At 46.0% G+C, this 27,133-nt stretch overlaps 2 protein-coding genes across 10 annotated transcripts; one reads left to right on the top strand and one right to left on the bottom strand.

Annotated features, from left to right (window-relative positions):
- Positions 1-19: 19 nt before the first annotated feature.
- On the bottom strand, positions 20-27,088 carry LOC108162310 (serine/threonine-protein phosphatase 6 regulatory ankyrin repeat subunit A). Of its 9 annotated transcripts, none has more exons than XM_017296986.2 (17): positions 21,148-22,871; positions 19,351-19,452; positions 15,243-15,344; positions 13,679-13,795; positions 11,818-11,910; positions 10,321-10,534; positions 9,967-10,262; positions 8,882-9,184; positions 7,391-8,818; positions 6,783-7,319; positions 6,518-6,724; positions 5,756-6,449; positions 2,994-3,223; positions 1,959-2,087; positions 1,408-1,525; positions 863-1,080; positions 643-734 (listed from the first exon to the last, which is right to left on the bottom strand). In XM_017296986.2, exons 1-17 carry the CDS (start codon positions 21,523-21,525, stop codon positions 729-731), a joined length of 5,172 nt encoding a protein of 1,723 aa, XP_017152475.2. In that variant the 5' UTR covers positions 21,526-22,871; the 3' UTR covers positions 643-728. The 9 variants fall into 9 exon arrangements, with proteins under 9 accessions (XP_033249738.1, XP_033249735.1, XP_017152475.2 ...); XM_033393851.1 differs by lacking the exons at positions 643-734; positions 2,994-3,223 and adding exons at positions 3,643-3,854; positions 5,287-5,373 and having other exon boundaries at positions 788-1,080; positions 1,417-1,525; positions 21,148-22,873; XM_033393850.1 differs by lacking the exon at positions 643-734 and adding an exon at positions 5,287-5,373 and having other exon boundaries at positions 788-1,080; positions 1,417-1,525; positions 21,148-22,873.
- Positions 23,647-25,404, top strand: LOC108161186 (cytosolic non-specific dipeptidase-like). The gene has a single exon (XM_017295407.2). The coding sequence runs from the start codon at positions 23,647-23,649 to the stop codon at positions 25,402-25,404; it is 1,758 nt and encodes a 585-aa protein (XP_017150896.1).
- Positions 27,089-27,133: the final 45 nt, after the last annotated feature.

The raw sequence follows: 27,133 nt of genomic DNA, 5'->3' as shown, positions 1-27,133 counted from the left end.
CCCTTACAGTTTTCTTCAAATATAGCTTATTTATTTACAATTAAGTACAATTAACAATTTTTAGGCGTAGGTTTTCTTAAAAACAATGAATCAAGCTTAGTAAATACGAAATTGGTATTTTCTGAACAATGATAGAAAAACAATGAGAGATCAGGCGGTACGGTATTAAGATATAAAACGGATTGAAGCTAAAGTTAGATACTTACAAACTACGATAATTATCAGCTATGTTCGATCGCTCATCGTCGGATTCAGCTTCAGCTTAATACAAAATGCTAGGAGTTTGCTTAAAGAGTCGGGCAAAATGGATGGGTTGCCTTTACCCTAGGGCTTCCGTAAGTCCAAAAAGGACTAATAAAGTTCACTTATTTCAAAAATCTCGAATATGGAAAACTTGTTTTGTTGTTCATCATTCATTCATAATTCTCGAAGAACTGATATCGATATCGAAAAGTAAATCAAAGTTAATCTGTTCTGATGAGGCGCTTCGAAGGTTACCCAAAACAATTTCAATATTCTAGCTAAATTAGTTTACCTTAAGGCCATAGGAAGGTGAAGCTTAACTAAGGGCTAGTGCGGCTTAGCAGTAGGTTTGCTTAGGTTAGGGCTTAGGAGTACAGTACAGTTCAGGACAGACAGTACAGTCATGAAGAGATAGACAGAAGTTGGTGGCGGAAGGATGGATAGTTGGAAGAGAGAAGACAGTAGACAGTAGAGTGAAGTGAAGCTTAGACCTGCAATCGAAACTAATTTAGTAAGAAATCCAAGCGAATGTGTAGTGGTGTGGTATGGTGTTCCAGTCAGTGTGGCAATTAATTTATTTGCGTTCCGAGGCGGCCCTAATGGCGGCTCTCTTGCCCACCTGTGCCGGCGGCTGTTGACCCCCGCTTCCCTCCTGGGATCCGCTCTCTGCATCCGAATCCTTGAGGGAGCCTCCCTCCTCGTCGCCCACCAGAGCTCGATACTTCTTGGCAATGGCCTCCCAGTCGGCCACGTTCTCGATGCGGTTCTGATTGGCCTGCGAGAAGCTGGCCTGTGATCCCAACGGCGAGAGATGCACCTGCGATAAGGCCACCGAGTCTAAGGGGCAAACAAAATCCGATTAGAAATGCTATTCTCCCCCAGCCCCCTGAGGGTGAATGAAAGTTGCCAGAAGAGGAAGAACTTTTGAGCTAGAGCGAGCCAATGGTTAGGAGAAAGACAGAGAGAGACAGAAGAAATAGAGGAGAGGAGAAAGAGACAGATCGCGACAGTCTTACACGTGAAGAAAGATAGAAGACAGTTAGAGATGGATTTGATGCCCGCTGTTAGCTACAGAACTCCCCTCCCGCACTTGACCAACAGGGAGATACATAGATACAGATACCCATGATGCTATCGTGTAGCGATAACTGCAGCGATACATACTTGTCTCACCTTTCTTGATCTTCGATAGCCACTTGGCGCCGGCCTTGGTGCGGGGACTGGCCTGACGTATTCCCATCATCTGTACCAGACTTGGACGCTTCTTTTTCTTCATGCGTGCCTGTGGCGTTACGTTTCGTTTGTGTGAGTTTAGACACGGGACATGAATGACATACAAGACAAGAGACACAACATAAACTGCGATCAGCATTTGGTTGGACATCAAAAGCATATTCTCAGTGAGAAAGTGACACAGTGACAGACAGTGCAGAGTACAAGTGCTCGACAGGTGCTCGGATTTTACAGAAAAGTGAAAGGTGCAGAGTGAAGAGAGTGTAGGTGGGATGTGGGCGGGTGTTGGGCAACATTCACAATTGGTGACAGATTCCTTTGCGGTTGTTGCCATGTTGCTTTAAATGGGTTGGGGAAAAGGTCAGTAGCAGCAGAGACTGCACCCGTCCGAAGGACAGTTCTGGTACGAGTAGTTGGCAGATATATTATAGAGATACGATAGAGAGATAGCTGTTATAGAGCTTGGGTTGATTTCGATTTACCTTGACCTTCTCGACGATCCACATAAACCAGGTGGTAACTAAATTAAGCGGCGAAGGCGCTGTTGTGGTGCGATGCATATTGCGTATAAGCTTTGACAAGCCAAACTTCCACTCGATGTCGGATTGTGCCTAGTATTTCATAGGTTTTTATTTTTGGCAGAGTGAGATGATGGGTGAGGCATGGCATGACAGAGGAGTACAAGAACACAGGAATACACGGGATGAGTTTCGTGAGCTGAAGCCAAGTTCAATTTACAGATTCGTTTCGTTTCGGTTTCGGCTTATACAAATACGTAACTTAAGAGAGCTGCAGAAAGGATCAATAAAGGAAATATGCAAATGCAGACGCCTGTTTTGGATGGCAATTTCTCAAAGGGTTCTGGACTCTCGAAATTGTCATACAAAACCTAACGTATTCATTGGTATATCTCTGTAGACTTAGGCCTAGGACACAAAACACAGACACAAAGACATGCAGCAACACGTTTTAAAGCATGCATTAGCCAGCACTTGCTAGGCTGGGCTCCTTGCCCAACACTGATCACAAAAGCAGGGCACACTTCTAGGCGCAACGCTATTTTTCTAAGGCTAAACACTAAGCTGTACTTCCATCTAGTCTAAGGCGCAGTGTGGCATTTCTGTTTCGGCAAAGGCTTCCATCTTTGAGATACAGTTTGCTAAGAAAGTGTATCTCTCAGATTACAAAAGTTATAGTTTTCCTGAAAAAACCTGGAAGATGCAAGTCTGGGCGGTTGATGGATCTACAGAAATGTGCCAGTGAAAAGTTCTCTAAACAATCTCTAAACAGTTTCAAAACCTGTGATCAACTGATATTTCTCATAAAAACGATGCTTTTAAAGAAGTTTGCTGAAAAAGACTTAAAGATTCATTATCATCATGTTATGGCAATAAGATACTTAGGGATAACTTAGGGATATAATAATAATAACATTATAATAATGTATGTTGTATAGTAGCGTATGTATAAAAGATTGAAAAGATTGCTTAATAGAAGCGCCATTAGCAAAATACTACCTGGATTCGTTGATAGGTGTCTGACATCATAGCAATCAGCAGGTTAATTAGGACAACCACCGACACCAGCATGTATATGCCAAAGACAATTTTGAACAGATACTCAACCCAGTACGGTTGAGTGGGCGTGGCTACATTTTTGATTTTGTCAACTTGCGTTTGCTCGGTCGTCGTCTGACCGAACACGGCGAAGAAGAGTAACTCGAACGAGTTTATCGGATGCATGCGCACTGTGTCCAGATATACCCCATAGATACATACACATAAATAGATACATATAGACATATAGACACCCCCGGACAGCACGCACACATGTATTGGCCGGCGTGGAAATTATATTGAAAAATAAAAAGATAACGAACGCCCATTTTGACGAGCGGTTGGCGTTGGCATTTGCCCATTCGTCGAGACCAACCAACCCCAAGAACGCCAATTGTGATCCAATTGTGTTTCAATATTGACGGTACGGTCAGGTCAGGGTTGTTGTAGTTATTACCAAAAAGCATCAACATAAAACATAAAATCATTCAATAAAGAGCAGAGATATATGCATGTATATATAGATATGTTATAAGAAAAAGAAAAAAGGCAGAGAGAGAGAGAGAGAGAGGGGGAGAAATATTGGATTAGTGGCCTTGTCAATACAAACCTGAATGCGTTGATAAGTATCCGACATCATGGCAATTAGCAGGTTAATGAGTACAACCACAGACACTAACAAATAGATGCCAAAGACAAATTTGAAGAGCACCTCGGTCCACTCGGGACGCAAGTGTCGCATGGGATTGATGTCCAGAGTGGTCGTTTGTCCGAAGACGGCGAAGAACAGACGCTCGAAAGCCAGAAATGGCGTCATGGGTCCTAACACCGAACACATTCACATTATTCAAATGCATTTACTCATACTTCTTGATGCTTGGATGCGATCGTTAAAGCATAGCTTTTGGCACAGGCGTGTGTGCGAGTAGTTACGAGTAGATTGTTGGTTACATATTGGATATTGAATATTGGGTGGATTGGTGGATTGAGTGCCTGTGTGGATAACACGTCAAAAGCGGCAGCAGAACACGTTCGCAGTTCGCAGACATCGCAGATATCGCATTGGGCGGTGGTTCGAATTTCACAGATCGGCCAACGCATACGTTAACGATACCGATAACGTAATCGATTCAATTCGATTCGATTGGCTACGATTACCGATCGGTCGGTCTCGGGTGCAGAATTTGGTGGTGGGCAAGCGGCACAAGCTGAAAGCCAGCCCCTGGCAGGCGGGCATTGCGAATATATGGCAGAGTATACGGCTGATACATGATATTGTACGAGTACGAGTAATATTCTATAAACATCAACATGCAGTATTGGAAATTTTGATTTTATACACGCTTCAAGTGATTATCTTTGGCTAGACATCGACTAAAATCAGTTAAAGGAAAATCATATTAAACAAGTTGATAATAAAATGGGTTCTCTTAATTAATCTGTTTAGGAATCGGAAAACGATATATATATTATTGGATGACTAAATCTGCATAATATATTGAAGAACTTTTATTTGGAAAGCAGTTGTCTCGCATTGAGGAAATTTTAAGGCTTTTATCTGAAAGATTGGGATTCTTTTAGTATGAAAATGTTGTCTTAATTCTTAGATTTGAGCCCCTGATTGACTTGCAGTTATGTCAAAAAAAGATTCATTCATCTTTTAAAAAAAGAAAAATTAATTATAGGATATACAAAACTAGACTATTCTCACAATTAATCCTCAGGCCTATTAAAAATTTAATATACGATCAAATATGGAACCTCAAATCAAATCAAAATCATAATAAATCTTCAACTGATAAATACTCGATGCACAAGTTCTTATATAAAAAAGAAGGGTAAAGTAAAAGTATAAAGCTTGGAACATGATACCTATTAAACATTGATCCACAACATCAAGGATACAGAAAACATGGGAAGGACCCCAGGGTCCGGGGCCAAGACCGTGGGCCTGCCTCTCGCGGGGTCCTGCCCCACAAAACATGCCTCAAACGAAAGATTGTAACTGAAACGAGCAAAGGCTAACGTAACGTAACGCTGTTGGTTGTAAGGAACGGAACGAGGTGCGGGGAGCTGTTGCTTTTTCCATAGAACTGGAAAATAAGATGACAATAAAACTTTTACGCACAACATCGAAGGCGAGGGAGGATCGGAGTGATTCCGGTTCCGAGATGGTATGAGTAGGGGGGGAGAGCACATGGGTGGACCATGCAAAGGCAGGGAGGAGTACGAGAGGAAGTATAGGAGGACTTACGATCATCTTTGTGCTTGCGTCGGAACTCGCTGAAGCGATTATCGACATAGTTCTCCGCTGGGGGAGGTCGTGGAGTGGGCATATCATCTGGGATCAGAGAGAACGTTATTAGTATGGGCTTGGAGAGAGAGAGATTGGGAGAGACAGAGAGTGTGGACACGACATCAAGGGGGGATTGATTGGAGGGTTCTGGGTGGCTGTAGTTGGTTGTTGGTATTGGATTGGTTGGTATTTGTACTTGTTGAGCATGCAATTGTTGTATTATGTGGTTGTACGAGTACGAGTAGTATTATTTCTTAGGTGAACATCGAGCACACACAGCACAGATTTCATTCAAGGCAGGATAGATACAGATACTTATCAAAACACACATCGAACACGTTTAAAAAGAGTAAACAAAAACGGAACCAAAAACTAGAGAAAGTAGAAGTAGACTGGAGACTGAAGCAAAGCAAACGTCTGGACTTACCGTCACTGAAGTAGCCCCGGTTGCGGTTCTTCTTCTCGAAGCTCCGCAGATCCTCCGGCGAGAAGTTGGCGAACGACTGATTCAGCGCCACTATGTGCATGGAGAAGCCGAACACGAAGATGGCCAACACGGCCAGAAACCGTGCCAGATCCTTCAGCAGATCGCCAATGATGATGGCCCAGGGCCCGAACAGGTGATGGAACGACAGGAAATCCAGGATTTGTACGCAGGCTAGCAGGAAGGCCAAAGCGAAGCACTGGTTCCGACAGTACACGAGCGTGGGCCAGTACTCCTTGGAGACGAACGCAAAGGCGGCCACGTGCACGCCCACCCCGGCCATGCCGAGCAGCAGGACCAGCACCTTGATGGACCCCAGACCAGACTTGTCCGAGGGATTCGTTAGCTCGAAGAGCAGCAGTCCGCTCAGCCAGATGAGCAGCCCGATCTCGTACCAGTAGGGGACCAGGCTGAGGCGTAGCACTGGATAGATTGGCGTGATGCCCACAATGCTCAGGTGGATCATGAGGTAAATGTGCGAGGTGAGGTACGACATGAACTTGATGATAGGCACCTTGTTGAACTTGTGCCCCATCGGAAAGGTGAAGCCGATCCACACGGGCGGACAGACGATGAAGGCTACCAGCAGCAGCATGATCTTCCAGGAGGCCCACGTCAGGGATCCATGCCAGAGTTCCTGCAGAGTGCAATCAAAGGCTTAGTTAGAGATTGTTCCAGAGTGGGGGGAGCACACATGAGACACACTTGAAGATACCGCTGGACTACTGTATGGGCAATGACCTCCTTCTGCTCGTTCTCAATGAGGACGTCGAGAAACTCCATGTTCCGCTTGTCGGTGGCTTGCAGGATCTTTCCGGCCGAATCGGAGCCAGCAGCCAGAGCCAGAAGTTCGGTGGCCATCGCCTCGCATTGCTTGCCAGCAGCCACCAGATCCTTGGCGCGCTCTTTTTCCTACAGAAAGTCAAAGATAGTTGGAGCTCAAATCTTTCTGACTCTGAATCGCACTCACCTTCGTAGACAGCACTATGTAAATGTTGGACAACTTGGCAGCCGTATCCACTGGGGCGGGCGACACTAGCACGAATTCCTGGATTGGCTTGTTGTTGTGGTTCTTGGAAACAACCATCAGGTTGTAGACGAAGCGCTTGTCCTCCATGAGGCCATAGGTGTCGTGTTCCTTGTTCATAAGGTAGCGCAGCACCTCGTTGTGGCCTTCGGAAGCGGCGAACCAGATGGCGGCACAGCCATAGTTCGTCTCGGACTTGGGCGAGGCACCGGCCTCGCACAGCAGCTTCACCACCTCCAAGTGACCGGCTTTGGCAGCACAATGCAGTGGCGTCCAACCGTTGCGATCGGTTGCATTTATCTCCGCGCCCTGTCCGAGCAGAATCTCCACCATCTGGATGTGGCCGTGCATGGCAGCGATGTGCAGGCCAGTGCGGCCATTCCGATCCTGTGATTGGAGGAGTTCCGCCGACCGACTCAGAAGCAAACCGACCACTGACATGTGTCCGCCGAAGCAAGCCAAATGAAGTGGATTATAGCCCTGAAAAGTGGTCACATATATCACACAGATATCACAAAATATCATATCGAATGAGGATCGAATGTACTCACGTTTTCCGTTGTCGCCGCATCAACCTGAACGCCCGCCGAGTTGAGGAGAAGTCGCACCACGTTCTCGTTCCCCGAGAAGGCTGCCAGATGCAGGGGAGTCATGCCCGATTCGGTGCCCAGTTCGCCGAACAGACTCTGTCCCGTGGGCGTCTCCGATTTCACCGTTGCGGGGACACTCGTGAGGAGTTCGCGGACCGTATCCGCCTGCCCGTAGTATGCGGCCACGTGGAGGGGCGTTAGACCCAGCTTCTTGCTATTGATCCTCAGGGAATTGGTGCTTTTTAGCACGTCCAGGACCGCTCCGTGTCCGTTTTGGGCTGCCAGATGGACGGCGGTGAAGCCCGCCTTGTTTTCTTCGGTGCAGGAGGCACCGGCACGGACCAGCGCCTTGACCACATCCGCATGCCCGCCCTCGGCAGCCAGCTGCAAGGGCGTGGCATCGGTCAACTTATTTCTAGCCGAGATCACGCCAGACCGATCGAACTTCATCAGCTCCTCGATCACCTTCACAGATCCCTGCATGGCGGCAATATGGGCGCAGGTGTTGCCGTCCTTGCTCGTCGCATTCACCAGCGACGGATGCTGTTGCAGGAAGAGTTTGGCCACTTCAGAGTAGTTGTTCTGCGCGGCGACATGTATGGGCTTCTGCCCCAGGTCGTCCGTCGCATCGATGTTGGCCCCCAGCTCGAGCAGCAGCTGGCAGACCTCCATCTGGCCGCTGGCCGCCGCCAAGTGCAGGGGCGTCTGCTTCCGCAGCGTCAGGATGTCGATCACCGCGTTGTGGTCCTTGATGAGGAACTTGACCAAATGCGTGAACCCGTTCATCGACGCCAGGTGAAGGGCGGTGCGCCCCACCCGCGACTTCGAGTTGATAAAGGCCTTGTTCGTTAACAAAGCATCGCAGACGTGCAGGTATCCCCGCTCGGCGGCCAGGTGCAGGGCCGATCGGCCTTCTGTGTCGAATACATCGACTCTGGCATGATTCGCTAAAAGGTTGTTGACCAGCTCCATGTGTCCCCGGTGGCAGGCGATCAGCAGCGGCGTCCAGCCCACCGACGACTGCCGGTTCATGGCCTTCTGGATGTCCGTGGGATTCATGTGCGAGATCATCTCCATCAGCACATCGTTGTTGCCCGCCACGGCGCAGTAGTGGAAAGCCGTCTCCAGGGCTGTCTTCGTCTGCAGCGTTACGTCCGCCCCGTTCTCCAGGAGCATGCGGACGATCTGCTTGTCCGACTCCGGGATCTTCACCTCCTCCTTGGTTATTTGGCATGTGTAGTGCAGCGCCGTGGCGCCGTCGTCGTTCACGGAATTAATGTACGTTGTGGCCTTGTCCGGGCCGTGCTTCTCCTTTACCGTCTCGATGAGGTGGCGCACGATCTCCGGGTGGCATGATCGGCAGGCCATATGCAGGGGGGTCTCGCCCGTCTATAAACAGAAGGAAAGTCTCATAGAATGATCGATCTATCGAATTTGGTTAGCTCTACTCACATTGGACTTGTACAGTGGATCGCCCTCGTCCTCCAGCAGCTGCATAAGGGTGGCCAGGTTGCCATGGCGGGCTGCCACATGGACGGGGGTAAGGGCGTCGTCTGTCGTGAGGTTCGGACTGGCCCCCGACTTCAGCAGCATGAGGGCACAACGATCTCCGTCCTTCACTCGCGCTGCAATGTGCAGCGGCGTCTCTCGAAGCTTCCCGCCACGAACATGCACATCCGCCCCAAATCCCAGCAGCGTCTCCACAACGGCGGGCTTGGCCGACTCCACGGCTATGTGCAGGGCCGTATAGTTGTCCTAAAGAACATTCAATTAATCTCAAACTCTAGACTCAGAAAGGAAAGACCCCTCTTTGGCTGACTGAACACCTGGATCTCAGAAACTATAAAGGCGGGCTGCGGCATTCCATCTGCTTTACTCGTACCAAAAATTAACAGAAAGCAAAGACTATTCAATTACCAAGACGTTTCATCAGGAACAAGTTATATTTCGACTTCCGTTTGACGCTTCTTGGTGCGGGGGCGCGGTGTACTGGTACTTCAATTGTTATTAAATCTCTTTCGCGCCTCTGACCGGCTTTGTCTGTATGTAAATGTCTTGTGCAGCTGAGTCTGAATCCGCCCCAGAATACTGCAATGAATATACAGTCCTTGGCGAGGCGCACTCAGTCCCAGTCTCGGAGAAAATATGCTGCATCAGGCCCAAGATATAATTGGACATTCTAATTTGAACCATTCGCTTGTGCAAGACTGTGTATTTGTTGCTATAAATTCTGGGACCGACTCAGTAGGATCAGAGACAAAGCTTAGATGAAAAGAGAATTGAAACCGCCATAGAACATCTTTTTGGTCCCTCATGCAACATCTTGGTATTGTATAGTCTTTGCAGAGAGGCAATGGTAGTAGGTTTATACATCTACCGATTTACCAAAACTCATTACAATCGGATAACTATTACAGTCAAAACCAGGAAAAAATATATAGGTAGTTCTGCTCCCATTATTGCGGGGGTGTATAAAGGACTAAATGGAGAATCTGAGTATCGGATATCTTGAGATCTATTTTAGTGTAGGTACTCACATTCGTGGTGACGTCCACCTTCTCGCCCTTCTGCAGTAGGGTGTTGATGATGCCAGTGTGTCCGTAGGCGGCCGCGGTGTGTATGCTCCGGGCCCCGTCCTTGTTGGGCATGTGGAGGTAGACACCCTTCTTGAAGAGCATCGTGGCGCACTCAGCATGGCCATTGAGTGACGCAATGTGCATCAGTGTGCTGCCATCCTTGGTGCGCTCGAAGATGCTCGCCTTGAATTTGTCCGCCAGTATTTCGATGACATGCGCATGCCCATTCTCGGCGGCCAAGTGCATCGGAGTGCGATCTGATGTGTGATCAAGGAATAGATTAGGCATTATCCTTGGGCCAGTTTCGGGACTCACCTTGATTGTCCGCAATGGACGCTGAGGCACGCACGCCATAGAAGTACTTGAGTAGCGCCTCATCGCCCTCGGCGGCAGCGATGTGCAGCGGGGTCTGGCCCTCCCCGTTCTGCGTGTCCACGTTGGTGCCGTAATCGACCAGGATCCGGACCATGTCCACATCCCGCCGTCTGGCGGCCAAATGCAAGGCCGTGTCTCCATTGGCCGTCGTTGCCTGCCAACGAAAACCGAGCATGAGAAATTGCACTTCATTTAGCTTCCCTACATTTTATTTTAGTATATTTCCCCGCCTGTTTAAGCTGCGTTTTGGCCACACATTTGACCCAGTTTGTTTGCCGGCTGATTGCGTGTTCTGGCAGCGGCCAAAGTCAACCTCAACTTTAACTTTAACTTGAACCCTAACCCAAACACCGAGCCGAACGGCAAACCCTCGGAGCACCCCTTTGGTTAATTTAATCGACACGCATTGCTCTTGGCATGTGTTGCACTTCAACTTCTCGGAGCCGGAGTCGGAGAAAAGTTCGGCTTCACGCAAATTGAAATTTTTCGCAAACTTTCTCAATGTCGCGCACTGTTGCACTTTTACCGCTGCATTGTTGCCGCACTTCACTTTCCCCAAGTGCGTAGCCGGAGAAAGGAATTTACATTTATGATTTATTAACATAGTTGGCAAACAACTCAGGGCTCGGGCTCAAGATGTGGACATAATCTGACAAGCAAGCTGGACATTTGATTGGCATTCATGGAGTTGATTTTAAGGCTGTTGAGACCTTGGAAAAACTCTGAGAGCGTCCCACAATTTGCCAAGGATTCACAAAGGTTTCTCTTTCAATCCGTAGAATGTGAAACATATTTGCATATGTGATTTACTTGGTTGGCATTTGAGATTGAAAGCTGATTTTAAAGTGAAAGGGTTCCTGATAGTGGTTGTTTGAAACCTCAGAAAAGATTAAAAATGTTCCTAGATATTCGCAAAGCACATTTACATGGCATGTTTGTGTATGATTTATTTGCTTGGTTTTGATTTCATTGATTTTAAAGAAACTCGAGCATGTTTTTAGATCTCTAAAAACAGCTTGAATTTTATAAAAGATATGATTTTGAATTTTTTTCTATGAAATACACTTTTGAAAGGAATTATCATTTTTTATTCCGCTTATAATGGGACATATTCTGACAGCTAGCCTTAGTACTTTAAGACCTTTCAAAAAAATGTGCATTTATTCCTATTTCTAGGGCCTTACATCGGCTATAGACTTTTATGCCTTATGCCTTATGTAAAGACAAATAAAGAAAATTGCATTTATATCTTTACAATTTTTACTATGATTTGTTAAACGAGTTTGATGCAACCAGAAGACCTTCTAAGGGATTATTTTTAGAGCTTATTTGTACCTTTGTAACCCCTGCTGTGAGTTATATTTAGTTTCCTACAAAATATGGCTTGTGTGAGCCAAAGATTTGTAAATGTTTTATGTGGATTCGGGAGGAACTCACCTTTAGTTGGTCCGCCGTTTGTGCAGACAGTAGCTCTCTGCACATGGACTGATTGCCCGACTCCACGGCCAGAAGCAATGGGATTTTGCCACGCTAGGTGAGAGATAGGTTAGCACACTACTAAATACATAATTATGATAACCCACCCAATAGAACACACACACACACACAATCATAATCGTAAATATCCAATTAGCCAATTCGAGCCTCAAGTGTTAACGGCAACATGTTATTTTTTTAGCCTATTTTTAGCCAACTTTCGCAACTTTTCGCTCGAACTTTGAAACTGCCAAAGGCCCTCCCCCTGCCAGACAGAAGAAGGAGGAGTGGAGGGGGTGGAGTCATCATCCCTATCAGGAAGCGAGGGAAGTAAATCAAGTTGTACAGCGACTTGACCCCCTTTTTTTGTCGGTATCCCCACCTTGTTGTTATTTGTTTGTTGTTGGCAACGAGTTGAGCGCCCTCTTGGGGGGGGGAGTACACTTTCCAGAGAGCGACTGGAATCCGCCTCGAGGCGAGGTGCGTGCCAGTGTTAGCGTCGAACTGTTAAGCTATTTGGATGGTGTCCCAAAGAAGAAAGAAACCGAATCGATGGCTAAATACTTCATACTACTAATTTCGCCTGACAGTGCCTGATCCAGAGCCACTATCCCTCTCTCTCTAATTGATTTAAATCAAGTTGCTGTTTGCCATTTACCGCATCGGAGCACAATCGCATCACCATCGTATGGAGCATTCCGAGCATTGTGTCTAGACAATCAATCGGTGGCCCACGGATAAAGTCGATGGCAATTCGGAGTGTAATTTATGCGCTCCCCTCGCGTGCGTAATGGAAATATCGCCCCGTGCATTTGCACCCGTGCACGTGATGCGACAAATAGTTCCGCATTTCAGATACTATTTCCTTTTGTGGTTGGGCTGGGTGCTGGCGGCTTGGGGAGGGGGGAGGGAGTACAGTACACTACAGTGTACAGAAGGCGGGGTCCCGGTTTTCTGTCGGTTAGCCAATGCAAGTTAATCAGCGGAGCACGATGACGGTGATGTTGATGGTAATTCAACTCTGACGGAAACTCGCTGACTTTGGCAAGAGTTTTATTCTTTCGTATTTAGCTGCACTGGGAGAAACCGGAATGAACCTGAATTACCCAGGTTATTCAATGAAATTTTCTAATAACCTACAAGAATAAAGAAATAAAATTGCTTTAAACCGTTTTTCTAACAATCTTCTTTGAAGAAAAGTCATAAAAGTCGTCCATTCCAATCTAAACAAGACCAAAAAATTAACATAACATTTAATTAAAGAATGAATAAAACTGCAAAATTATGAATCCCAAAATTTGAGGATATGAAATTAATTCTTGATATAAGAATTACCTATATACTTAAATTACTATTTTCATTCAAATATAGTTCTATCGTCATCTGAAAGTCTTATATTTCTGATTTAAGAAGCACAAATTCTCTATGTTTTCTCAGTGCATGTTGAGGAGGGAAAATGTGTTTTATTTGTTGGTGGGCCTTTGTGAATTTTCGGCTAGTCGAAATGCATTTGCTGTGGGCGGTTTTTGGCATATCGATTTTCCACAAATTTTGTTTGCTTTATTGTTGCTTTACTTTTTTGTATACTAGTTTTTTGTTTTATTTTTTATTTTTTGGCTGATTTTTATGAAGTTTCTGTTTACGTTGGCACCGCCTGGCACTGGAGTCGAGTGTACACCACTTCTCCAATGCGAGTATGCTCAGTACTTACAAGAGGATCTCCTCTTGGCATCCATGCTGATTTGTTGCTAACACTTGTGGCTCTCCACGGGAGTATCATTCATTCACTCATTCACTCACATGCACACTTGGTCACACTTACGCCGTCTGCTTTCACGCGTATGTCCTTGCCAGCAGCTGCGAGGAGAGTGCGCAGGATATTGGTTGCAGTTCCGGTTTGCCGACTTGACACTAAATGCACCGCTGTCTGAAAGCGCGACTGAAAGATGGAGAACGTCACATTAGATACAGTTTTTTTTTTTCGAGATATGTACGCATAGGTGAGTGGTGTGTACGCACTGTTGGTCGGGGTGGGCAGGAGGAGGGCACGCACCGCACTTATCGGCTTGGCAACACCTTAATAAACGAGCAATAGAACGAATGAATTATTGTGCTCTGTGACGATTGCTATTTCCTATTTGGTTAATGTTCACACCCAAAAGACAGTTCAGTCGGTTCAAAATCCCGTTCGCTACTGAATTGGTGAGTGGCTCGCTTTTGCGTTTATAAGCACATTCGTGTCACTTTTCCTCTCCTCCTCTCCATTTCAGCGGGGGAGCGCGCTAAGCTCATATCACAGATTGACAGCCGAAAAAAAAGAAAAGAAAAAACTTATGCCACTACTCACACTGACAGGCCGCAGTGGGTGGCCAGAGCACAGGAGCAGGGCTTAGGTTAACGGAGCGGAGGGAAGCGGCAGGAGCCGGATAGTGTAGGGGCAGGCAGGTGTGGCACGTGGATGCGGTATTTGCCACGCACACACGCCAACGGAACACTTGAAACTTTGCTGTTGCCAAAACAAAAGTTTTTTCATCTGCCTCAAAGCTAGCTATCCCGCTTCTGCCTTCCTATGGCTCTCTCCCTCGCTCTTATTGGGTGCTCTCTTCTGATAAACATCAGTAATTTAGTTACGGCACACGCCCCCTAAATCAGCAAGAAAACTGAAGAAAATCCTATTAATTCTAACACGAAATTGAGAGCCAACTGAAATTTCAGAAAAGCCTCGACGGCCATCTATGGTGTACTATTGGATAGGATTTTCTCGTCTCTTAATTTGAAGACAAATGTTTGGCTTTGGCTTTGATATACTCTAAACTTAGATTGAATCAAAACTTGAAGCAGAAATACTCGCAAGACCTATACACCCAGTTGCTTCTAATACCCACTAGGTAACTTGGGCACTTCTGAAGTGTTTTCCAACACTTTCTTCAGCAGAGTCTCTCTTTCCCACTCTTTCTCTTTAAAGCAGTGGCAATGGCTTTAAAAGGGTCGAGACTTCCATCATAACCTTGTCGCCAGTTAATTGTTAGTTCCCGCCAAAGTCACATGCAACATGCGAGCCACAAAGTGTTGCATCTTCGGGTCTGACCTTTGCCCCTGGCAGTATGCGTCTAATGGCCTCAAATTGCCCGTGAGGCATTCGTCATTAATGAAGCTGATAGCAGGCTCAAGAAAGGACCGAGGTATGCTCCGATTTCCATTGCCTCGGGGAATAAACAAAGTTCTGCCATCGGCTTACGTGTCACCCCTGGATGGTGGGGAAAAATTAGGAAAAATTTCATAGTAAAAGTGAAGCGGCTTCGAGAGGTACTCGGTACTCGTACTTATAGGGTATACAAGGAGTAAGTGGTATGGGTAGAGGTATAGGTATTGGAAGGAATACTCACGCCACCGGTGGAGAAGGGATCCACGCCGCGTTTTGTTAGCAACAATTTGACGACATCCTCACGCGAATACATTGCCGCAATATGTAGCACATTATAATTATCCTGCAAAAGAACAAAAGAGAGAAGAGTGAGAACTTAAATCAATTGCAATTCATTCGCAGGAAACTCCCTCACACTAGCACACCCGCACTCAGAGCCGGGTCAGAGCCAGTTCAATGGGTCAAAGTCAGCAGTGTGCTTTGCATGTGGCATCAGGGTGCGGTTGTGCCTTTGGCTGATTACTTAAGCCACAATCTTGCATGCGGACTTTCACTTACTGGCATTTCTTAATGGCCCTTGGAATGGCCCAACCTCACATGCAAAAACTGCATCAACTGCTCCAGAAACCGACCCAAACCGAAAAAACCAACAGAAACGAGAAATGGAACAGAGAATTATGACCCTGACCAAATCACCGAAAAGAAAATGACTTTAAGATAACGTCCAACGAAATATTGCCCTGTGCCTCTATTTTTGGGCGACAAATGGGGATTATAGGGTGTGAAAGTGACTCATATGTGAATTGGGGCACTAAATATTTATTGCCTTATATAATGAGCCATAACGCAACGTGTTACACATACGCCCCGTGGGCTCCAAGCCTCAAGCAGTCGAGCAGTCAACGTCTTTGACTTAATTTATAACTAAGCCTCCCCATCGTTCCCAACCAGAACGGAAGTGGACTGGTTTTATATTGTATATTTCGTACGAGTATGTGTGGGTTTTATATAGCCTCCTAATGGAACGGCCTTTTTGCACTGTCATCGGGTTGGTAGGTGGAAACCAGAGCTGGTAAGTGGATACATTCGATGGAGGTTTCTTTAAGAATTCAAAACGCAAAAAGTGGTTTCCAAGAATCTCAACTGAAACACCGCTTGACGTGCTATAATCCTTCACCATCGAGTCAGTACTTTCCCATGGGATTTCCCCACGAATATATAGCAGAGTGTGTGGGTTTCGTTGCATGTGAAATTTGAGGTTTCTTTTGGTTTATTTGCGACTATTTCTGGCCGCAGCTTTTGCTAATTTGCATAAAGCGAACGCAGGCCGCAGGACGGCCGAATAACGTCGAGTCGACGGCTTTGACACATGTCCAGAAAGCCATTCCAAGACGTTGCATAGAAGGAAAAACCAAAGCAAACAGAGGCGCACTCCACACGTGGAGGCAAGGCCTGCCCCGGTCTGGCCTGGCCTGGGAGCTTGCTTGTGGCATGGCAGCACGGGCGAGTGCAGCCAGGCAGACAGATAATATTTCACGCGCTGTTTTGCATACTTTTGAGTCAAGTCGAGTCGGAGCTCGCTTTGGGCCGGTGTCAGTCTGTTGTTCCTTGGCGAAAAACGAAAGCAAAAACCGGAAACAAAACCAAAACGGAAGCGCAAATTTTCCAGCACATTTTTGCCTTTTACCATGGAATTTTGAGGGAAGGGGGCCGAAGAGAGCCACGACCCAGTTTTTGTGGGTGTTTACGGCGCAGATAAGTGTGCTACGCTTTCTTGGCCAGTTGACGCCCTGGAAGTTGCAAATGAAGTCATTCCGGCAATTACTTCGCATTGTCACACACCCTCCTGCAGGAGAGCGTAGAGTCCACTTTCAAAGAGCCCTTTCAAATAATTATAAATCCGCATTACGGATAGAGAGTCATTTGCATTCTTCCATGCAACACACCCCTGCGGCTAATGAAGTTAATTAATTTTTGGCACACGCACTCGTGGAGGAGTGGGTGTTGACGGAGCACATTTTATTCCCGCTGTCATCGCTGTCACATATGACGGAGCGAGGCTACTCGGAGGCTATTCGGACTTAATTAAAATTGCATATTAATGACGCCACTGCTGGCCATAAAAATGTAGCGGAAGTGGCGCCTGACGTCGAGGTCTTTCGCCTTATCCTCTCACTCACTCGAAAGGTCAGGCCCGAAATGCCGCAAATGGAGTTTACGAACGGTACGGAACGGGGCGGGGCGGGGCGTACTTTCAAGTTCCAGTCATGTGCTTGATTAATTGGCTTTTAAGTTGCAAAGAGGTGTTTCTCACGGCCTCACATGCAGGTACCGCGTACCGCCCCGAAAAGGATCCACCCGAAAGATGTTGAGAAGTTAAAAATGTTAATTAGTCGGCAGTTACATCATATACTCGTCGGAGTACGAGTACGAGTACGAGTATTCTTTATTACCATTATAATGGTCACGATTCTTGGACTGTCGACCTGCCGTGTTGTGTCGGAATTACTTTGGACTGACATTTGCCCAAATTGCAAAATGTTAATGCAATAAACAACGTTGTTTTTTGGACAGAAGTAAGGCTAAATTTTTAATTCGTTTAGAAGCATAAATGTAATTACTTTCCGCAGGAGGAGACATTAGAATGTGAAGATATTATCTTCAAATTTCTCAGTAAGGTGTGCCGTGAATAATGGCACGAAGTGAATGGCGTAATGTTAGTATTTTTTACACATAATGTCATGAAAATAATTAAGTGAATGATGCAATCTTATGTTCTAGGATAGTCCCAGAAGAAAGTTGTCATTAAATAATTGTTCGAAAGATTTTGAAGGATACTTAAGGGATAAAACCTAATGCTTGAGTTTTTATTTCTAGGGATAGAAATCAGAAACTAAAACTTAACGGTATAAATTTATCTATTATAGATATATCGTGGGAATTGGATACCTAAGCACCATTTTGAAGAAGAAACTGCTCAATTTCATAGTAACCCTTACTTAAAGCGATCTACTCCATAAATCCTAGTGACCGACAACTTTGAATGGCGATACAACAAGGCTCTGGCCTTGTAACAGTCAATAACAATAAAACACTCGTCAGTGCTTGTATTTTGGGAGTCCAACATTTTCATTTTCATTTCGTCTAACAAGATTTCTTAGCCTTTTTATGAGCGGAAAAAACAGAACTTTCTGTGTTTGTTTTCGTAATTTAATTCGCCAAGTCTCCGCTGGGCTCTCTCTCTCTGGGTTTTGCCAACAATTATTTTGTAATTAGGTCAAGGATTTTTATCGTTTCAGGCCCCCCAAAATGTACGCGCCAAAGTAAGTGGCAGAGCTCTGTGGCACTTGTGGCAGGGCAGCTACGAATGAAATGTGCTAAGTAATTGCGGCATGCAAACCAAAAACTAAAACCCGAATGCGGCCAAATAGTTACCGGCCAAAGGGCCGATGCCAATTGGTCACTTCATTTGCAGGGTAGAGGCTTTGACATTCACAAAGAAAATTGGCAATAATCACGACTATAAAAGGGAGAAGAAATAATGATGATGATCATCCTCGTTGACCTTTCATCTTCAAGACTTAATCTGAATTCTGGCGTTGACTGCAAGAGTCGTTAGTTCTTGACGGAATTTATTATATAATAATATGGCAAACTTTAGACGTGATAACCTGGTCAATGCAGCAATATTGCTGCAATCGAAACCACGGTCATCCTCGAGATGGTCTAAATAAAAATAATAATAGTTTTAGGAATGGGACATCTTGGTAATTAGTATGTAATAAAATTATAAACAGATACGAGTATATCTATGTTTAAAGCTTCAATAAAAACAAATTCGCTTAAAAGACGATAACAAAAAAAAGAAATCCCAGATGCCACCCCAAGGATCCATTGACGAAATTCCCAACCGGACTATTGCGTGTCGCAACTCTGATTTAACCAAACAAAAAACAACTGGAAAATCAACTCGTTTCCACTAAAGTTAACTGAATTCAAGCCAACTCGACTCGACCATTGGCCAAGCTCTGTACGGTTGACCCATTGAGGTGAGAGAGTCGCCAGTAATCCTCGTCGATTTTCCCAGCAGTGCGAGTGCGTGCGGAAAGTGCGTGGAAGTGGATGTGGATGTGGCTGGTGTCGGGAGTTGCCCATTGACGTTCCCTGTACGGGATTTAATTATGCGGTTTTTATTGATTTGACACAATTTCAGCGGCTTCTGTGGGCTCTGCCGGCTTAAACAGCTGGTCTGTGGGCTAAATCGGTCCCTTGTGGGGTTAGGAGTAGGGAACTACTTTAAACTTCGAGTATGCCTCGCCGGGCTATTGCTATTCTTAGCCAACACTTACATTATTGCGAGCTCCCACATCGGCGCCCAACTCAATCATGCGATCCATTATGGCACTCTTGTTGTCCTTGGTGGCGTACATCAGCGGTGTCATGCCGGTATTCTGAAACGGAATATGATAAAGATAGCATCAGAAATGTTGTAGCACTAAACTGATGGTGATTATTTTGTAAGAAAACTATTCGAGGGCTTAGTCTCCTATCAACCTTCTTTAAAGGACTCCCAAGGACTTTTACAAGCTTGAAAGGTATTTGTCTAAAAATGGAATTTTAGCTGGATCAAATTGATTAGAACAACCAACAGGTTAAGTCTTAATAAACTACTAAACAAATATTTAACCACATTTTCTGCGAGTATTTGGGGAGCATTCAGAAAATACCTTTTACGTGGAAATCATCTTTAAGTTGATAGATATGCGAAAAATTTACTTATATTTCATTTAATAGACAGAAAGTTGTGGCATTGCTCTAAATAGGTAATCCCAGTTTCGTTTCCAAAAATAATATAAGCGTATTCGTTATTCTGGAGGCAAATTCTATTAATATATACATTTTTTTTTAAAACTTGGTAGATATGGGTGGATGAATATGGATATATATGGATCCAATATTTATTATCACATACGAGTATTTTCTATCTACCAAATACTGGTTATAGATACTCTAGGACTTCACATATCCAAATTCTGATTGAAAGTTAATCAATAGGATCTTTAGAATTAGGATCTGTCGCTTTCTTCTGTCTAAATGTATTACAAAAATCCTTCTAACCTAATTTATAGCTTAAACTTCAATAAAAAACAGTCTAAAATAAAGCTTAGGCGATATTTAAATATTTTCCACTGTTGCTTGTATCTGAATCAATTTGCTCGAATCTAAGCCTCTTGACCCCATTCTCAAGCAGTCCCATTCATTATATTCATCATCATTATCATGGCATTGTTCCGCAATCCGCAGCTGATAAGCGGAACTATTCGTACTCGTACATTTGCATACACATAGATTCCGATTCCGATCCCCTCAATCGGTTGAGCCTTTCCCGCAATTATAACGAAATCAAGAGCAAACCCATCAAGCCGAGCCCTGAATGAAACTCAGGCGAAAATAGCAGAGGCAAAAATAGCTGAGGCTCTGGCAGAGTGCAGGCTATGGCTATATTTATGCAAATATCGTCTCGGGCAGAGTCTAGCCCTCGTCTGCGGCACGTCCCCATCTCCAACCCGATGCCAGTCCAGCCCTTTACCCCTTTGCGGTGTCTAGTCTGTAACCCTGCATTTGATTAGCATTGCCCTCGACGACTGTGCAACGTTAATTTTATGTCAACGACTTTTTCGTTTGGTATTTTTATGGTAAATTGAAATCGAAGCGCTTCAATTTCCCCAATGTTTTATGAGTTTATCAGTTCGGTTGGGTAGTCAGCGCAACTTGTGGCAGGACGCCGCCAACGAGCGGCCAGACCCAGACCCAGAGTCAGAGTCAGAGCCGAGCCATTGCCTTGGCAGCCAAACATTTGGGACGCGCTATCAAATAACATTCTGGCCTGGCTGGGCCAGGCCTGGCCTCCAGTTTCTGTCTGTGTACAGTGTGTCGTTATTTTGGCTGGTAAACAACCAGAAATGGTAAAATGCCTGCCGCCGACGTTGATAAGGGCGACGTTTGTACATAGCATACATCCTGTGTTCCTATACCTATTCCCATTGCTGTTCCTGTTACTCCCGTTCTGCCACGGAATTGATTTTACAAATTACACTACCCTGTAGTCCTGCAGGGAGTGGAGGAGTAATAGTTATAGCACTCACCATATCATGTACTCCGGCGAGGGGTATGTGATTGCCATCCTCCCCGACATTGGCCACATACTTCTCCAGTTTCTTGAGCTCCGCTTCGATGGGCGTCCACTCGCTCTTCATGGCCAGGCTGAGCACCTTGTTGGCCGTGTCGCGTATGGAGGCACCGGCACTGGGCGGCTTGGGGGCCGGAAAGAGGTCCATATCCTTTTTGTCGCCATTGCTGGAGCTGTCGTCCTTGGGATCGGAGTCGGCCTTACTAGCGGGCGTTGCACGTTCGCTGGGCGTTGTCGAGTCGTCCGGCGGACCGGTCAGCGATGAGGGGGTCTTCCGGCCAACGCCGGCGCCCCCAGCACCGCGTGCCCCGCGTCCTCCGCGCGGCTGAGACATTCTGCTGCGGTGTCGGTGTCGTTGTCCTCAGGTCGCTCTTCTCCGTCTCACTCCCCGTCCATTACACAAGAACGCCGGGAGGAAGAAGGAACAACGGGTGGCCGAAACACTTTTTGCTCTTAGCTTGTTTATATGGCCATTATGCGGCTTTCGCAGTGTGTTTCCTGATTATTATAATTCCTTTATTGATTTGTGATATTGTAAAATTTATACTTGGCACTCGCTTCGCACTCGCATTGCACAAATACTCTCGGCCTCCGCATTTTACCAATATTTGTTACCAACAATTTGCATTTTCATTGGCAACACACTCACACTATCACACCACACACACACACACACACACACACACACACACAGGCACACATGCACGGAGAGAGACAGAAGTCAGGTGTATTCGGAGAGGTAACAAAAAACGTTTCTTGGCTTCTTTTGCAGGCCACTTTTCTATATGTTTGCTGGCTGTGAGGCCTACAAGGAGCTGTAGCTATAGCCAACACATCCGCTTGTTATTATTCCACTTTGATTCTTTCGCTTTCTTCACTTTTACTACACAAATTTATATGTTTCGCCCCTTTTATGGTTTCGGTTGCGTGTGCGTCAACGGTTATGCCCCGGGCGGCAGGCCGGGCCAGGCGGTATGTAGTCCTTTGCCCCGTTCGACCACTGATTCCGCACTGACTCCAACTCTCGCACTTGAACTTATCTCGAACTCTGACTCTGAGCCACCAACAACCGTTTGCCACGAGCGTCTGCGAGTTTCTGATTTGCCAGCCCCAAAACTTCTTGCCACGGAGCTCAGGTGAGACTCTAGTCGCCTCAGCACCTTGGCAACACGACGAAAGAGCCGCCTCCGGCGCTAGCGAGCATCCGCGCAAGCGTCTGTTTACAATTGTTGAATCCCCACTCCGGATCCGGATGACACAGTTTTTGGCGCCAAAAGCGAAACAGAAGAGCCACGAATCTGGGAAAACTTCTCGCGTTTCGTTGGGATTTCCATAGTCTCTCTCTCTTTCTTTCTCTCTCTTGTTGGTTTGAGAACTGCAGGCGATTCATTAAGTGACTTGTGAGAGCCGTTGTTTCTGATTTTGATCAAAGCAGTCCGCCAAAAAATGGATTGTAATGATTCACGTAATGTTTGCAGGTTTTTGCAGTTGACTCGTGGTTTGGGTTGGGAGTGGAAAAACCCCGGGAAAACTAAAACTCCCGTTGCGTGATTCTATCTTTAGGTACAAGTGAATGTAGGCATAATTTTGAATGATTTGGAATAAAATAATCATCTGTTTTTGCACTCTTCCTAATTCCACTCTTATTGCATAAACGCACACACATATTTAACCTTTTTAAAAACGCGCAGTGTACAGTATGTACAACCCAATATTAACCATAATCCATGCAGTGGTGCAGTAGTACAGCAAATCTCTGTTATCGCTATGTTCTTTGCAGTGCCCACTGTACGAAGTTCTAATCTACATACACACATACACATATGCTCCCGCACTGCAGCTGCCTATGCAGCCGTTCTCTCGCGTCTTTCTTTCGTCTTCCTTATCGCTCTCTCGATCTCTCGCGCTCTCGCTTGCATAAGGCACGGCGCGCCTGCTCTCTAATTTAGTTTGGCACTCACTTCTTGCACGTCTCTTGCGAATTATTCGCTATCCCCCCGACTCCCGTCTCCCACAATTAACCGTATCGTCGACTTTTAACAAATAGATCGCAAACATGCGCTGATGAAAAAGCTCAGTAGCTCAACAAACAGACTGCTCGTAGTTCAGGGCCACACCCTCTAGCTTCGAACAATGAAACCCTCAAATAAAATCTACAACAGAGAAATCTTCTTCTTAAATGTGGAATCAGAGCTAGGCAGCTTCCAATAGTGGGTTCTATCCATTTTATAAGCACTATAACTCTGTGATATCTCACCTAATTTCTGATTTATCCATTGAAATGAAAAGGAATCACATTTGAGTGTAGTCCTCCCACGGAAAATGTACATTTGAATGGTCGACAGTTCAATGAAAACAACACCATTTCCCATTTGGCTTTGCTTTGAAACAACAAGCACATTTCTAAAATTTCCAAATTAAACACCAACAAAAGTACATAAAAAAAACCGTCAAGATGATTTGCTGGGGCCAGCGGAAAGTGTGCGGCATGCTGTGCAAGGACGAGAGCTTCTGCCGATGCGGGATCGGGGAATGCATTAAGGACTTCGCCAAGCAGGACCGATTTCATTGGAGGGAAACGGATCTGGCGGATGCCGTGCACGCCGCCAATATGCGGGGCCAAGAGTTCCTGAAAAATCTGGACTCCATGATTCAGATCCAGTCGATCAGCAAGGGCATTGAGCATGAGACGCAGGCCAAACAGAGCATCGAGCGCGTCGAGCAGCAACTGCTCGAGATGGGGTACACCGTGGAGACGATGGAGGTGAAACCCACCGTCGAGGGCGAGCAGACGGAGTATGTGATCTTTGCCGAATACTTTTCCTCCCCGGCCAAGACCAACGTCGTCATCTACGGCTACTTGGACGTGCCGCCCATTGGGCCGGAGGAGCAGTGGACCCACGATCCCTTCAAACTGACGCGTCTGGATGGAATGCTGTACGGCCGCGGAGTGGCCACGTCCAAGGGTCCGATCATGGCCTGGATATACGCCCTGGATGCCTGGCAGAAGGAGATCGGCGATCTGCCCGTGAATGTGCGCCTTGTCATCGAGACGAGCCACTACCAGGGAAGCCAGGGACTGCGCGGCATCATCCACGACCGACCGGATTTCTTCAGAACCGTGGACCTCATCATTCACTGCAGCCACTTATGGATCGCCGATCATGCGCCCATGGTCCCCACCAGCCACACCGGGTACATCTACTTTGAGCTGGAGGTGCAAGAAAATAAAGCAGCCAGTGCCGAGATGACGGCTCGAACGGAGCACGAGCCGATGAGCGAGATGTGCCAGCTGATGAGCTCCCTGATGGACATCAAGAACGGTGTCCTGGTGAAGGACATCAACAGGCATGTGATGCCGCCCACGCACAAGGACTGGGACATTATCTGCCTGGCGGAGGTCGGCACAATGGAGTTGAAGGAGACGTACGACATCGAACGGCTGCCGTACGAGCGCACCAAACAGGAGTACCTCAAGCACAAGTGGTGCCTGCCCAGGCTCTCGATACACGACGTCCTGGTCAACCAGCCAACAAGCATCCGCAATCTCTACAAGCCCACGCGCATCGTGTCAAAGTTCTCGGTGCTGCTGGTGCCGGAGCAGAGCATGGAGTACGTGCGCTTCTTGATCAAGGATCATTTGGACCGGGCCTATAGGCGCCTCAAGTGCGTGCACATCGCCCGCATTCGGGTCGTTGACCAGCTGGCTCCGCTGAACGAGTCCCGGCACGATATCTTCCGCAAATCCTTCAAGTACGCCTTCAACAGGGTGTTCGAGTGCAAGGTCCATATACCAGACACCATCACCATCAGCCTGCCGATCGTGAACGAGCTGCGAAAGTTCTGCATGCCCACAGCCCACACTTTAGCGGTGCCCTTCGCCTCGGTCCACCACCGCCCGTACACGGGGGACGAGTCGATCAGCGAGGCGATGTACGGCCAGAATGTGGAGCTATTCCTGACCCTGATCTACGAGATGGCGATGGAGGCGGTGGACTGCAAGTGCAAAGTGGAGAAGGACTACTGCTTCAAGTCGGGCCATGGCTCCGGTAGGGACTTCCGGCACGTAGTGGACGAGGAGCAGAACACCCATGTCATCCTGGAGATGGATGCGCCTCCACTGACCAAGAAGGAAAAACGCGAGGCCGTCAAACGATCGGAGGACGCCAAGGATGTATTGCTCGGAGAAGACCGGGAAAGAACGCTTCAGTAAATTGCCTACAGCCCCTCTCATATTGCTAGATTTGTTTGCCGAAATTTAGTGTCGTTAAGGTAGTTAACGGGTCTATTAATAGACCATCAAGGTCAATCAAATAAAAAGTACAATGCCCGCGATGAGGGGGGCATTCTGATACTCAACCTTATAGCTGCGATAACAGCAAAGGGGGGCTATGTCTGGCTCACCTTATCAATGATGCCAGCCGCAATGATTCAAGCACTGCCCACACATAATGCCAACCGACTTAGTCGTACTAATTCTTATCTTTTGGGAAAAAAAAACAAAAGAAATATGTTAAATCTGATAACAATATCGGAATAGTACCGTGAACTCCGCTCTAGTGGCAGGCTGCTGTCGGACTTGACCTTTGCAGTCGCGTTTCACAAGAATTTCAACTGGTACTCTACCCTAAGACTTTGCCAAAGCCGTTTCTGGGCAAAGAAATGTGCAATTTCACAAATAAATACCATTTAAAAACCAGTATGTCTTATGTAACCGTAACGTAATATTGTGATTCGATCCGTCTACTTCATTCATTCCCAAACTCGTATAAGTGGGGGTTCACACAGCCCCGGCTCCCAATCGATTCTCCACCTGGCAAATATGAAGCTCTATTGCGGTCTCCTTTTTTTGCTCTTCGCTTTGCCGTGGGCCAGGCCACAGAGCTCAAATAAAAATGTTAACAACATCAAAATTGGAGCTCCGACTGCAGCAGCTCCCATTGCTCCAGCAGCTCCCATTACTCCAGCAGCAGGAGATGATTTAAATAACAATGTAAACAAAGTACCGGAAAATTTGACCGATCTCGGCTAACGGTATATTTTCTAACTTCTATTACCCCGGAATTCGGTACAGTAACGCCAGTAACGTACGTAAGATGCCTCCGCGGATTTATACAAAAAAAATGTATTTTTTAACATTTAATAACTTGGAAAATTAACACTGAATATATTATATGTATGCGCAAAAAATTCTAAGCAATTCGCAGAGTTTTGCCCTTTTTTTTACCGGAACCTCGAAAACCACTTCTGCTTTTGGCAACGTAACGTCACTTAATTTTGTGCTAATTGTAATCATTCAAATATAAATACATATTTTCATAATATGAAGTTTTTTTTAAATTTTGTCGTACCAATAAAAAATAGCTCCAGAATGGAAATGCCCACTACGTTTATGAATGTACCCTAATGAAACACCGCTATTATATATGTATGTATGGGAAACATACATACATACATATGTATATAAGGAAGCCATCAGAATATTCAACAGCTGCTCGAAATTTAATCTCCAGTAGGTAGTCTAGTACTACATACAGTAAATAGCTATGTATACTAATCACACACAACCCTCTAATTACTATTAAGTTCTATTACATATGAACATATGTACATACATATATACATATACATATAGTATGTATGTGTACTTACTCGTGTCAGCTGCTCAACAATCAGAAATCTAAGGTCTATTACATTATCACAGCTTTGATGTATAATAACAAACTACTTCTGAATATTCAGGTCCACTCTTGACTCGACTCGCCGATCGCAGAACAACCGACGCACATTTCTGGCAAATCATAACACTACGAATATCACGCCATAACAAAAAAAAACTTCAAACATAAAAAGCAACAACAACTGGCACCAAAAACCGGTCGTACGTCCACAAAAAGCTCCCGACACCAGACGAATGCTTTTATAGAGCAGAGGCAGACGGA

Source organism: Drosophila miranda, chromosome 4, assembly GCF_003369915.1.
Source record: "Drosophila miranda strain MSH22 chromosome 4, D.miranda_PacBio2.1, whole genome shotgun sequence".
In the NCBI taxonomy this organism is placed as follows: Eukaryota; Metazoa; Arthropoda; class Insecta; order Diptera; family Drosophilidae; genus Drosophila; species Drosophila miranda.
Note: the sequence above shows the minus strand (reverse complement) of the source record. Positions and strands in the feature narration are given on the sequence as shown.